At 42.6% G+C, this 11,851-nt stretch overlaps 2 protein-coding genes across 4 annotated transcripts; one reads left to right on the top strand and one right to left on the bottom strand.

Annotated features, from left to right (window-relative positions):
* The first annotated feature begins 64 nt into the window (after positions 1 to 64).
* Ubc6 (ubiquitin conjugating enzyme 6) lies at positions 65 to 4,869 on the top strand. Of its 3 annotated transcripts, none has more exons than XM_077420076.1 (4): positions 65 to 860; positions 1,660 to 1,740; positions 2,002 to 2,206; positions 4,022 to 4,869. In XM_077420076.1, exons 1-4 carry the CDS (start codon positions 817 to 819, stop codon positions 4,175 to 4,177), a joined length of 486 nt encoding a protein of 161 aa, XP_077276202.1. In that variant the 5' UTR covers positions 65 to 816; the 3' UTR covers positions 4,178 to 4,869. The 3 variants fall into 3 exon arrangements, with proteins under 3 accessions (XP_077276202.1, XP_077276203.1, XP_077276204.1); XM_077420077.1 differs by lacking the exon at positions 4,022 to 4,869 and adding an exon at positions 3,194 to 3,862 and having other exon boundaries at positions 93 to 860; XM_077420078.1 differs by lacking the exon at positions 65 to 860 and adding an exon at positions 977 to 1,532.
* Positions 3,847 to 7,299, bottom strand: LOC143904997 (inhibitor of growth protein 2). The gene is made up of 3 exons (XM_077420070.1): positions 6,980 to 7,299; positions 6,302 to 6,505; positions 3,847 to 6,225 (listed from the first exon to the last, which is right to left on the bottom strand). Exons 1-3 carry the CDS (start codon positions 7,113 to 7,115, stop codon positions 5,645 to 5,647), a joined length of 921 nt encoding a protein of 306 aa, XP_077276196.1. The 5' UTR covers positions 7,116 to 7,299; the 3' UTR covers positions 3,847 to 5,644.
* Between the last annotated feature and the right edge of the window lie 4,552 nt (positions 7,300 to 11,851).

The following is an 11,851-nucleotide window of genomic DNA, read 5'->3' as shown; positions in this document are numbered from 1 at the left end:
CAGCACTGATCAGCACTGTCCGACTGTTCAGCTGACGAGACGAGCGATCGTCGCCGTCGCCGTCATAGTTCACAGTCGTCGGAGCTGATCGGAGTCGGAGGCCGGAGCAGGGCCGAATTGGCGCGTACACACATACCCCGTAACGGTATCGCGAATCGCGAGAAAAGAGGCCGGCCTTCACGGGCGCGACATAACAAAAGGCAAAGGACGAGAGCGGACAAACAACGGCCTCTCGCTCGCGCTCTCTCGCTCTCGAACCTTCTCCCTCTCCGTCGGTCTGCCTTCTGCTTCTGCCTCGGTCTCTCTACCTCCTCCCTGCGTCCCTGGTCTGGTGTGGTGGCTCTCGCTCTCGCGCTTCGCAGTCTCATTCTCGCTCGCTCGCTCGCGAACGTCGCAAATCCGGGATCTCGACTGACTCGACTCTCTCGACGGTCTCGTAAGAAATATAAACCCTCGTCCGCGCGTGAGAGAAAGAGAGAGTATAGTGCGCGCTACGTATAAAATCTGGTACGCGGTACGCGTACAGACTACGGACTGAGACGCGCGCGTGTGGCGTGTGCGTGCCGTGATCCGTGATTTCTCCCGTTGGGCCTGTCCGCGCTCCGCTGTCCGCTGTCGCGCGCTGATAGAAGTTGATAGACGAGGTGCGGAAGAGGAATTAAGGAGGTCGTCGTCGCCACCGTCACCCTCGCCTTTGCCATCGTCGTCGTCATTGTCGATCATCCGCGCAGCGCGCACCTATTACATCTATCGCGGAGGAAGAGAGCGCGATCAGCCATCGTCGTTCGCTCAAGTTAACGAGTCCATTCGTGAGGGATGTCCACCCCCGCGAGGAGGAGATTGATGAGGGACTTTAAGAGGTACTTGACGGTATTAACGTGCTCCATCCGTCCGTCCGTCCGTCCGTCCATTCGAGTTCGATCGCGCGCTCTCGGGGCTCGGGGCTCGGGGCTCGGGGCACGACGACGCCATTGCGAGCGCAGCGGCTCCTGGTGCGCCCGATTCGCCTCGCCTCGATCCGCGGGATCGAGGATTTCGCGCGTGGGAGATCATCGCGCACCTTTTGCGCGAATGTCAACCGCGTTTATTATTAGAAATGCCGTTCAGTCGTCTCTCTCGCCGTCTCGCGTTCGCCCCCGCTGCCCCGACCCCGACCGCCTCCCCTCCCTCTTATTCCGCTTTCTGGCCCAATAAAACAAACCGTTCTTCATCCCGTCCACCCGTCGATGGTCCGCGCGATACCGCGGGCCCGATACGTTCGGTCGTTTCTAGAACAATCTGGCGAATCGTTATGACGATCTCACTTAACATTGATTTATACTCGCCCGTTTTTGTATAATGTATACGTATAATTGGACGGGGCGTTTTTTTTTTTAACACAATTTTCGCGTCGAGACTCGTACAAGACTTGTACGAGGCTCGGCGACTGCGAATTGCAATAAATTTATTAGGACGATTTTGTCATCAGATTTGCAATTATTAGTTCTACGACGGTCAATGACGCTGTATTTATAGATTGTGCGTTATAATACGTACGTACTTGGAATATAAGTTTCATTTATGTAAAAAGACAACGATGTCATCTTTAATATTCTTTTATATGCAAGAAACAAAGTTTACGTGCAAGATAAGGCTCTAAAAATTTTGGTTTTTCCAAAGATTACAGGAGGATCCCCCAACTGGAGTGTCGGGTGCTCCGACGGACAATAATATTATGATATGGAATGCAGTTATATTTGGGTAAGACAGCGTGATTTTTTTATTTTACATTCGTTCTTTGACGACACTTGTGTCTCAAGGAAACGTTATCTTTGGTCAGAAATATATGTGTCTGCTAATACGTATCGAAGGAGCTTAGGATACCTTCGACATAAAATTTTGTCTATAAAGTGACCGGAGATAAAATTCTTATTTAAGTTTCCAAGAGATAAGATAAAATCGAGTACTTGAACATTGAGTGTACAAAAGTTTCTTACGGTAGGACGTTTGTGTATGTTTCAGACCGCACGACACTCCATTCGAGGACGGCACGTTTAAACTTACGATAGAATTTACGGAAGAATACCCAAACAAACCGCCTACGGTGAGATTTGTCAGTAAAATGTTCCATCCTAACGTGTACGCGGACGGTGGAATATGTTTGGACATCCTTCAAAATCGTTGGAGCCCTACTTATGACGTCTCGGCCATCTTAACGTCTATACAGGTACCATTTTTTCTTTGTTTTTGATCGCAAAATGTGTTTCGACGTTGCTTAATTTTCCTTCTTACAAATCGTGTAATTTAATGAGTTAGTATTTTATGAGAACACGTAATATGCGCGACGAACAAGAATGCTTTTGATGTCTTTCTATTATGTGGAGAGATTTTTTTCTCTCTTCATAGGTTGATACGTGTCTCTTGTCATATCGTTATTAAAAAAAATACATTACATATTAAAATTATAAAAAAGAATATATATACTATTTCAGTACCATGTGCTATGAGACGCAAAGTTACAGCTTATAGAATCATGGTATAATATAGTTTCGTATATATGTATAATATTAACAACTAGTAAACGTTACATTCCAATGTACATGTGATTTTATTCGCAAGTGGAAGTCTCTTGTGGAAGCTAAAACTTTGCGTGGCAATTAATAAATGTTTGAAATAACAAAGTAAAACATAAGCGTTTTAAAGATCGCAAAGATCCTTTTGGATCTCGCGTCGTTTTTCTTCTTTTTTTTTGTTTTTAAGATCTGTGTCTCGTTCGTACTGTGTCGTCTTATTTTCTCTAAAAATATCATTTGTATACGTTCCTCATTGAAACATCGCTTCCAAAAGATCTCCGTTGCGATAAAAATCTCTGAAAGGATCGTTCTCGTTTTGTCTTAACAGCGGTTGCAATTCAGCGAAGTCTAATCACGTTCTGATTCTGATTCGAAATTAATTCAATCGTTTGTGCGCAACGCTCGCATACATCTGCGTCTATACATAACTACTCTCGATTCCCATCAATACGCATTTTTGATTTTTTTTCCATCGATTGGAGGACGAAAGAAAGAGGAGGAAAAGAAAGGAAAAGCACAGATTGTCCTTTCCCTCGCGTTCATTTACGATTGCGGCCGTGCACTTTGTCAAAAAGTAACGAAAATAACGGGAAAAAACCCATTTTCCGAAGCATAACGAAGTACGACTTGTGTGATTGCAGTCGCTGTTAAGTGACCCGAACCCGAATTCACCTGCCAACTCAATGGCAGCGCAACTGTACAAAGAGAATCGACGCGAGTACGAGAAACGAGTGAAGGCTTGCGTGGAGCAGAGTTTTGTGGATTAGTCGCGGGCGTTAACGCGATACCGCTGTCGCGGCATCAGTCAGCCACCAACTGACCAACAGCCATCAGATACAAGGGAGAAGAACGTGCAGCCTTACCAAGGAGCTAACGTTAAAGAGAAAAACGAAATAAGAAGGAAAACAAACCTAGCATGTCTCTTCCTGAAAGCTCTATCGAACTACCACGACAATGTGCAACGTTAGACCGAATTTTTACGATGTTGAATAATAAATTATTATAAAATTGCGTATTTATTTATTTCGAATATCTGATGATACACGAAATTAGTTATTATATTAAATGTTAGAGTATAAAAAAATACTGGGCTTTTTTTTGTTTTCTTCATTTCCTTTTTTCTTTTCTCTACGAAAGGAGTGTGTCCTGTCTTTTCGGCGGCGCAGAATTGTACTTTGAATTCTGGTACTTCAGTACCATACACACAAAAATTCACTTATATATTATATGTATGTGTGTATATATATATATATACATACATACAAAATAATGATAGAGATAATGATAATAATAATAAATACATAATTTCACTTTATTGTCCAATGATTGTAACCTGATATTCGCTTTCCACAACCTGGAGACCTTTCAGTTCCGTTTGTGTTTATATAAACGTTCGATTTTTCTGTCGAAAATTTAAAGAGTATCCGAAGTAACATGCTGAGGGAATTTGTCAACTATTTGTGTTACAGTCGCTTTTGGACGAACCGAATCCTAATTCACCAGCCAACTCTTTAGCGGCGCAATTGTATCAAGAAAACAAGCGGGAGTACGAGAAGCGCGTGGCCACCGTAGTTGAACAGTCTTGGCTGAATTTCCAAGAGAGTCACACGGAGGATCCCCGCTGACATTAAGTACGCCGCTTTAAACGACGCGTAAGAGATCTCCCCCCGTCGCAGCTTCTGTGTCTAATATATAAAAGTTGTCCCCGTATCATATACGTAACGGTAATTCGGTCGACACGTTCCATTGGAGTTGTATATGTAATGTCCTTCGATATCTCGTGGCGAACATTCTGCGTGTGTCGATTCAGTCTGTGGAACACCGACGAGAGAAATTCGCACGGTTCTCACTCTGTTGAAAAAACAATGAAAGAAAAAAATAAAAAGTAAAAAGTAGAAAACCGCGGAGCGATGTGAACGTGCGCTATAAACTTATGTGATCTTTTACTTATAAGTACGATATATATTATCTTGCTCTTATAAAACTAGCTGTTAGGAAAAGATAAAAAAAATAATGCCCATATAATGTTTCGCCATACGCAAATACGTTAATCAACGCAGGCAAATCGACTTACTATTTTGCGAGTATAGACGAGCTTGAAGGAAATAACAGTTGTCGTAGAAGATACGAAAGTGTGCAAGTCGCTTCTGGAAAGTCTACTTTCACCACGTAATGGCGCAAAATATAAGAAAATAGTGTGATTATTTGTCGTTTTCGACTTGGTATTTACCATTGGAAAGTCACGCTTGTATTAGACTGTAAATGAATGTCGTATACCGAATATTATCGAATTAATAAATTTTGCAAGAAATCACAACGTGTTTATAAATTCTTTACTGTTTTTCCGATATGAGCTAATATAAATGCTTATGTTTAACACGAGAAATGCCGTATGTTCGATAAAATTTTTGCAGAAATAACGAGATTTTTCAACAAAAAACTCGAGGCAAAATTATTATGTGACCATCAAAGCGCATTTTATATATTTTGATGTTTCAACGTTACATTTTCATGAGACGTGAAATGTTTATTTTAATCGTCCAATTATTTTGTAGTTATTTACATATTGTTATTTTTACTTTTCATTTACATTTACATTAGTTCATAGTTTTTATACCTATATACATATATAGCGTGTATCATGTCCATACGTCGTACATATCAGTGTACCTATATCATTGTATTTTTTCGCACTATTGCTTTTGCGAAGACACTTTGCTCGGTATCTTGCGCATTCTAATCTGATAAACGAGTATATTAAGTGAATATCGTCAATAATTGACGTCAACGAAGAAAATGCGTTCGAACATAAATCTGACTCATTTAATATTAACAGTATTACGTTACGTGTACGAATATTCGTCAATATCACATATACGTTGAGAAACGTATATCGTTCTCTAATTGTAATTATATCTCTTTTTTAATTGTAGAATTATAATGAAAAAGAAAGACGAAAAATGTGTAACTCGAGATTTCGATAGAATACGATTTTAATTCACAGCTCGAAATTGAAAACTATCCTACAAAAATCTCGATCAAGTCCAATTAAGTTTAGCGAAATTTTCAAGTCTTTCACCACCGTGCTGTTGCTATGATTTTTCCTCCTTTTCTTTATTGTATCTTTCCAGTTCTTTGAGGAATTGCGCCTTGGGTTTCATGACGTTAGGTCGATCACCGCGACACTTTGGACAGAACCATTTACCCTTCGGTTTCGTAGTCAAAGATACGCAAGAGAAGTGGAACCATTCTATGGGACATAAATCGTTGTCACAAAGGATCATCTCGCCGTACGATATCTGATCGCACAGACAGTAAGTCGGCTCGTCGGGATCTATAGCGAGATCGTCTTCCGGTGGCGGCGGAGTGTCCTCGCGATGCTGGTTTTGTTGATTGCCTTGCCGAGATTTTCGCTTCTTCTTTTTACCAGTAGCTGCCGCCGCCGTCTTTTTCTGATTTCCATTGCTCGCATTGGACAACGCCGAAGATCTTGTTTCCGTCATCCCAACCATCACGTCCATGGAATGAGTTGATTCTATCGAAGTTTCGGTCCTTGTTCTTCTGGCGCGTTTTGGCTGACGTTCCGCGTTGTTCGCGTGGCTCGCGTTATTCGAATTACTGTTCATATTTGATTCACGGACCGATTCCGAGCTTTCTTGCTCCTTTCCAAAATCTGTAAGACGACGAAAAGTTAGACAACAACGTGGTGGTTTATTTTATCAACTTGAGAAACGAGCGACGCGTTATACCTAGGTTTCGATAATCTACGTCCAACTGCCTGGACTTGTTCTCTATAAGATCTTGCACTTGCTGAACGATCTGTAATTTCTCGTCTCCTATTTCCTGTGCTGCGATCAGAGCTTGCTGTATCCTCATCAATGCTCTCCTTTTAACAACGGGATCCGCGTCGTTCCGCAGTACCTCCTGTTGCTGATCCACTTCGCGTAGATACGCTAAGAGTAAAACAATAGAAACACGGTAAACCGCTGCGTCAGCCAAGATAAGATTTACAATAATATTATCTCAAAAAGCATCTTAAAAAATTCACAACCGCAAGCTCGATTCACAAATTGTCAATACCGTCGCCGAGATGTTACTCTTTCTCAAATTTTAACGACACAAAAGTTTAAGAGACGGTCCAAAGAAACGTCCAGGAAATTGGAACGAGATAATTTCCTTCGCGTTGTCCGAAGCATCGTCGCCATTCACTGTACTACGTTTGTGCGTAGCCATCGGAGATCGCTGTTAAATTACCCGTAAATAATCTAGTACGCGAAATACGTAGATCGGGGAAAAGTTGTGCGAGAGATATACCTACATCTGTCGGAGAGAATCGCAAGAGAGATAAACAAGTGCTGTCGAATCGCGGATTCGGGGAACAGCTGGGAACACGATCGAGGGAGCTCCGAGAATTCGATCGTACTTACTTTGACAAGTGGCATCCAGCTCGCGGAGGCGGGAGACGTATCTCTGCAAGTCGTTGGGCAGATTTTCCACGCAGTCCAAGTAGTTTTCGATGTACGTCGCCGAATAAAGCGCCTCCACCACCGCCTGATTCAGCATCGCTACGCCGGTTCTCCCTTTTTTCCTCTCGTACGCCGTACGTTCCCGACGCAACGGTAACGCACTTCCAGCAAGACCTGGTTCGCGGGTTCACCCGGTTGTGCCTTGTGCCTGGTTGAGAATTGAGATCCCTCGCGGCCCTCGCGCCCGCGCGTACTCTCGGCACTTTGCACGCTCGACGCTCGCACCATCTACGCGGGTATGGTCATTGATAACCCGCGCGAGATAGACGGGCGGTAGACTGAGAAAATGGATAGAAAGATGTCGCCAGTTATGCGCCAATCGCCATTTTAAGACAAAACACATGATTATAAAGCGTTAATTTTTAAAATAAAAATGACAATATTTAAAGATTAGTAGATTAATCTTTATTAATGAAAAACATTTTAACAAACTATCTTTGGGTATCGAACAGAAAAGCGCCGCGATCGAAATTGTACAAAAAATGAACGAAATATACGAGATAAAGTGAGAGACGTTTTGCAAAGTTGAATTTCTTATTGTCAAAAATAACAGTTGATTTTTGAATCATCCCCAATTCGGAAATTATACGTTTAATTCAAAATACGTGCAATTAAGCGTCGTACAATATTGAACACCTGTTGGTATTGAAAAAAAATATTATCGTTTTGCCCGAGTATAAATAACAAGAGCCGCATTTTCTCTCGTCACGTCGAACGTTTTATTTTCGTACGTTCGGACGCTGCACTGACCAGCGGTCTGACGTCACTAGCGATCGCGACGCGGGGCGGCGCGGCGGGCGGCCACTGGCCAATCGCGCGCGTCGCGACGGCATTTGATTTCCGAACGGGCAGGGGGGAGAGTTCTGGCTGCGCTCGTCCGCTCCTCGTCATCCGGCAGTATTCCGGCGGTGCGACGACGAAATCTCCGCGAATCTTCATCGTCCGTCCCCGTACTCCCCGTGCGCAGCAGCCCGATCTTCGCCGCCGAGGATGACGTCGACCAACACGTACCAGGGCCTCGCCGAAAGCTGCCGCAAATCCAGCAAGTGAGTACCCGCCATTGCTCCGTGTTTTTACCTGCGCTGCGCCGCATACCGGCGAATCCCCCCAGGATCACGATCACCCTGCCTCCCGGGTTGACGTTCGCGAGACGACGAAAATGCGCTCGTCCCCCGCGGGACGAGCCGACGTACGCGTGATGGCTCTTATTAGCCGCGGCGTGTCCGTCAATCGCTTTATTTAAATGACACGAGAGTTGGCGTCAACAATAAGTTTTCCCTGCGAGTCCTGCGACCATTTGTGTTTGTCTTTCTTTGTTCTTTTTTTCTTCCCCAATCCTAGCGCCACTCGACGCGCCTGAATCGCGCAGATGTGCGCGTAAAATATTCTGCATTATCGATTTCAATTTCAGGATTGTAACTTGGAGTTTTTGTAATTTCGTATATTACCGAGTTCTTTTTCTGGAGTCGATGAGTTTTTCGATGGAATTTGGAATATCTTCGGGTTACCTGTCGATAAACCTAAATCTTGAGATGGGATACGCATTTAGATAATACTGGCCTTTTTTTTTATCGCATACCGTCGTAGTATATATATCGGCATAATATTTTCGTAGAGATGTGCTCGAGTTCGAAATACGCTCGTTCGTTGGCAACGATTTTTTATGCACCGTACATCTTTGTTCGTCAGCATAAACAAATATTAAATATCGTGCGCGATGTATAAATAACACTCTTTTAACGTAATTTATTTAACGCGAAAATCAATCTTGCGTTTCGTAAATTTTCTTGGATCGTTTTCCTTTATCGTTCATCCACATCGCGAAGATATTTCTATATGTATCGTTTAATATTTATTTGCGCTGCAAGTACAATTTTTTACGGTCTTTTTGTTGAACTTTAGAACGTTGAAATATCGATTTTTCATAAATAAATGCTTTTTATTTTAATTTTACACGATTCGCGCACTGTCGATAAACTCGTGAAGAACTTGGCGAAGTCAACGATAGATTGCGCGCGGTGTATTGAAAAATACTTCTAAAAACTTTAATAAATGAGATGATTTTTGAATGCCAAAGATAAGTTAACGAATAAATTTTGTTAATACAATAAAATAAATGTCAATGTTGATTTTACATGCCCATGATATTAATTGAGGCCAAGACAAATTTCTATAAACGCCGTCGTTTGTTGTTTAAAACACTGAATTAAATTAATTTATTATTTAATTATTAATCTATCTTATAAATCATTTAATTCAACATTAAATTTAACATTTAACTTAATTGTATTCAATTTATTTAATCCGGAAACGGGTTCCTATGCCGAATTTTACCTCTCCATATTAAAAAAAATGTTAAGTCACGGTAATTTTAATGTGCTTCCTTCGTTTTTTAATATTTATTTGGTTTCTCTATTTTATTTTTTAAAGAAAATGTTGAGTAAATCTATATACATATTGCCCTTAAATAATAAATTATAGAATAATCAAAGATATGCAATATGTAATAACACGGACTTTTATTATTTAGGATGTAAAAATCATCCCAGATAACTATTTATGCCAAAAAAATTAGCCTCTCGTTAATCGTGTCCAAAAAGCATTTTTTAATCTTTATCAATTGCGAGCGTTCCGTTATTTCTGTCGAGGAAAGATCGCGATCGTCGTTCGGAATGAGGACCTGTCGGCTGTTGACATCAGGGTCGCTCATTCCGGAACCGACTGTCTTGTTGTTTGTAGAAGCGGAACGCGCGCCGAAGATATATTAGCCATAAAAATTTTTTCTCGGGTTCGCGCGAGCGTAGTTCTATGCCTTCGTACACGATAAGTATCGTATATTTAAGCGCGTTTAACGCGAGTATTAAGGAAGTCCTGCGGTTTCGCACGAGAGAGAGAGAGAGAGAGAGAGAGAGAGAGAGAGAGAGAGAGAGAGAAGGAGAGAAAGAGCGAAGGGGGAAAGAGAGATAGACACCCCAGGGGAACTTTACTTCGTAAAGTCGTACATCTCGCCGGCATTATTTTGCAAAGAAGCGAGCTGCGCTAGAAAATACTCGCGGTTTATCGCGTATCGTCTAATCGTTGCCGATGCACGCTCGCAATCAACGCGAGGGCACTCTGTACGCTCGTTCTCGCGTGTACGGAACGCACACGTATGCACACGCTGAACGCTTGAACGAACATTCCATCAAATATGATATGGCACAGTCGATGCCACGTTGAATCGCCGTGTGCATATCGTACGGGATATTTCATCTGGTAATATAAAATGCGGAAATCCCGATTATTTCACCCTTAAATGCGCAGCTTTGATGTGCAAAGCGACTTTTCGATGCTCTCTCATATGTTCGAACTGAAAATACACGCGGCTTTGCACATCTGTAAAGAGCCTTCTTCGACTCTTCTGGGTGGGAAGGCCCGGAGGGTCATTATATTTATTTAAAAAGTCTCAGAATGCTCTACGAAAAAATTGCGCGTGTAAGGGTTAATTTGACGGACGTCCAACGCGTGAACGTTTGTATTTCTTTCAGTAGTATAGAACGTATGTTATGTCAAGACAGAGTGTAACGTTTAACGTCCGTCCGTTTGACATTTGCGTGTCGCCGTGTCGGGGTAGAAAAAGTATGGAAACGAACGCTTTATCATTACGTTTAGACCCAAGTAACGCCGTATAACGGCGTAATTAAAAGTATCGCGAACGGAGCAGCGTCCGACACTCTGCTCTTTTATCCTCCATGTAGATTTCTTCATCCCTTCGTTTGGTTTTATTTAGATTTCCGTTACGCGCGCACGCATACGTTACATCCCGCGAAGGTTTCCCTCGCAATATTATCGCGTCCTGGTTTGCGTAATTACGCGGTACTCGAGCTGCGTTGATTGGACAAGACACGAACCTCGTGTCCCGACGCGACGTGTCGCGGGTATTTTTTTTTTTTTTTTTCCAGGGCGATAACATGTGGCTTATTATTTCGTATCGGATACGCGAAAGGGGAAACGTGTAATAGCGCGTTGTTGTTGCTCGCAAAGACCATGGGCGCCATGGGTATACACGCCCAATGCGAACGACGCCCACAATATCGAGGGCTAGTCCCGCCGTCACACATGACTGAACGAATAACGTGATATTAAATTAAACAATGTGCTTGGAGGGCTCGAGAGTCTCTGGGGGACAATTTTAATTCTTAGCAATTTCTGTTAATCTCGTCACTTTTCAATATTCACCGTAAATGCAGCCTTCACCTGAAATATCATGGATTAAATAATCGATAAAAGATTAAATTGTTTAATGGTTATTTTAATTCAATTTTTAACTGTTCGTAGGGCGAAAAACGATGGCGCGAATACCTGAAAATTCAGACCTGAGAAAGAGAGAGAGAGAGAGAGAGAGAGAGAGAGAGAGAGAGAGAGAGAGAGAGAGAGAGAGAGAGAGAGAGAGAGAGAGATTTCCCGATGGAACAAATCGAATTAATCGATTTAATCTTCATTTATAGACATGGTAATCAACTAATCGTCATCTGCGATAATCAGCTGAATGATGCGTTTCTAGAACTCAGCAACGCGTTTTTTTTTCTGAAGCGACTTGTTCGAACGCATCGAACGCATCCGCGGAACGCTGCCGCGTGCGAGTAATACAAGCTTTGGGCTTGTGACTCATCGCGGGCTGCTAGCGTGCCACATAGAGGCGTATACATTTAGGGCCCCGAAGCCTCGTAATTGCATAGGTACACGACGTTTCTGCCCACCCTTTGTTCGCTGTCCTTCGTTCAGCCGGTCATC

Source organism: Temnothorax americanus, unplaced genomic scaffold (genome assembly GCF_048541705.1).
Source record: "Temnothorax americanus isolate GAGA-0224 unplaced genomic scaffold, ASM4854170v1 Scaffold6, whole genome shotgun sequence".
NCBI classification, from domain to species: Eukaryota; Metazoa; Arthropoda; class Insecta; order Hymenoptera; family Formicidae; genus Temnothorax; species Temnothorax americanus.
Note: the sequence above shows the minus strand (reverse complement) of the source record. Positions and strands in the feature narration are given on the sequence as shown.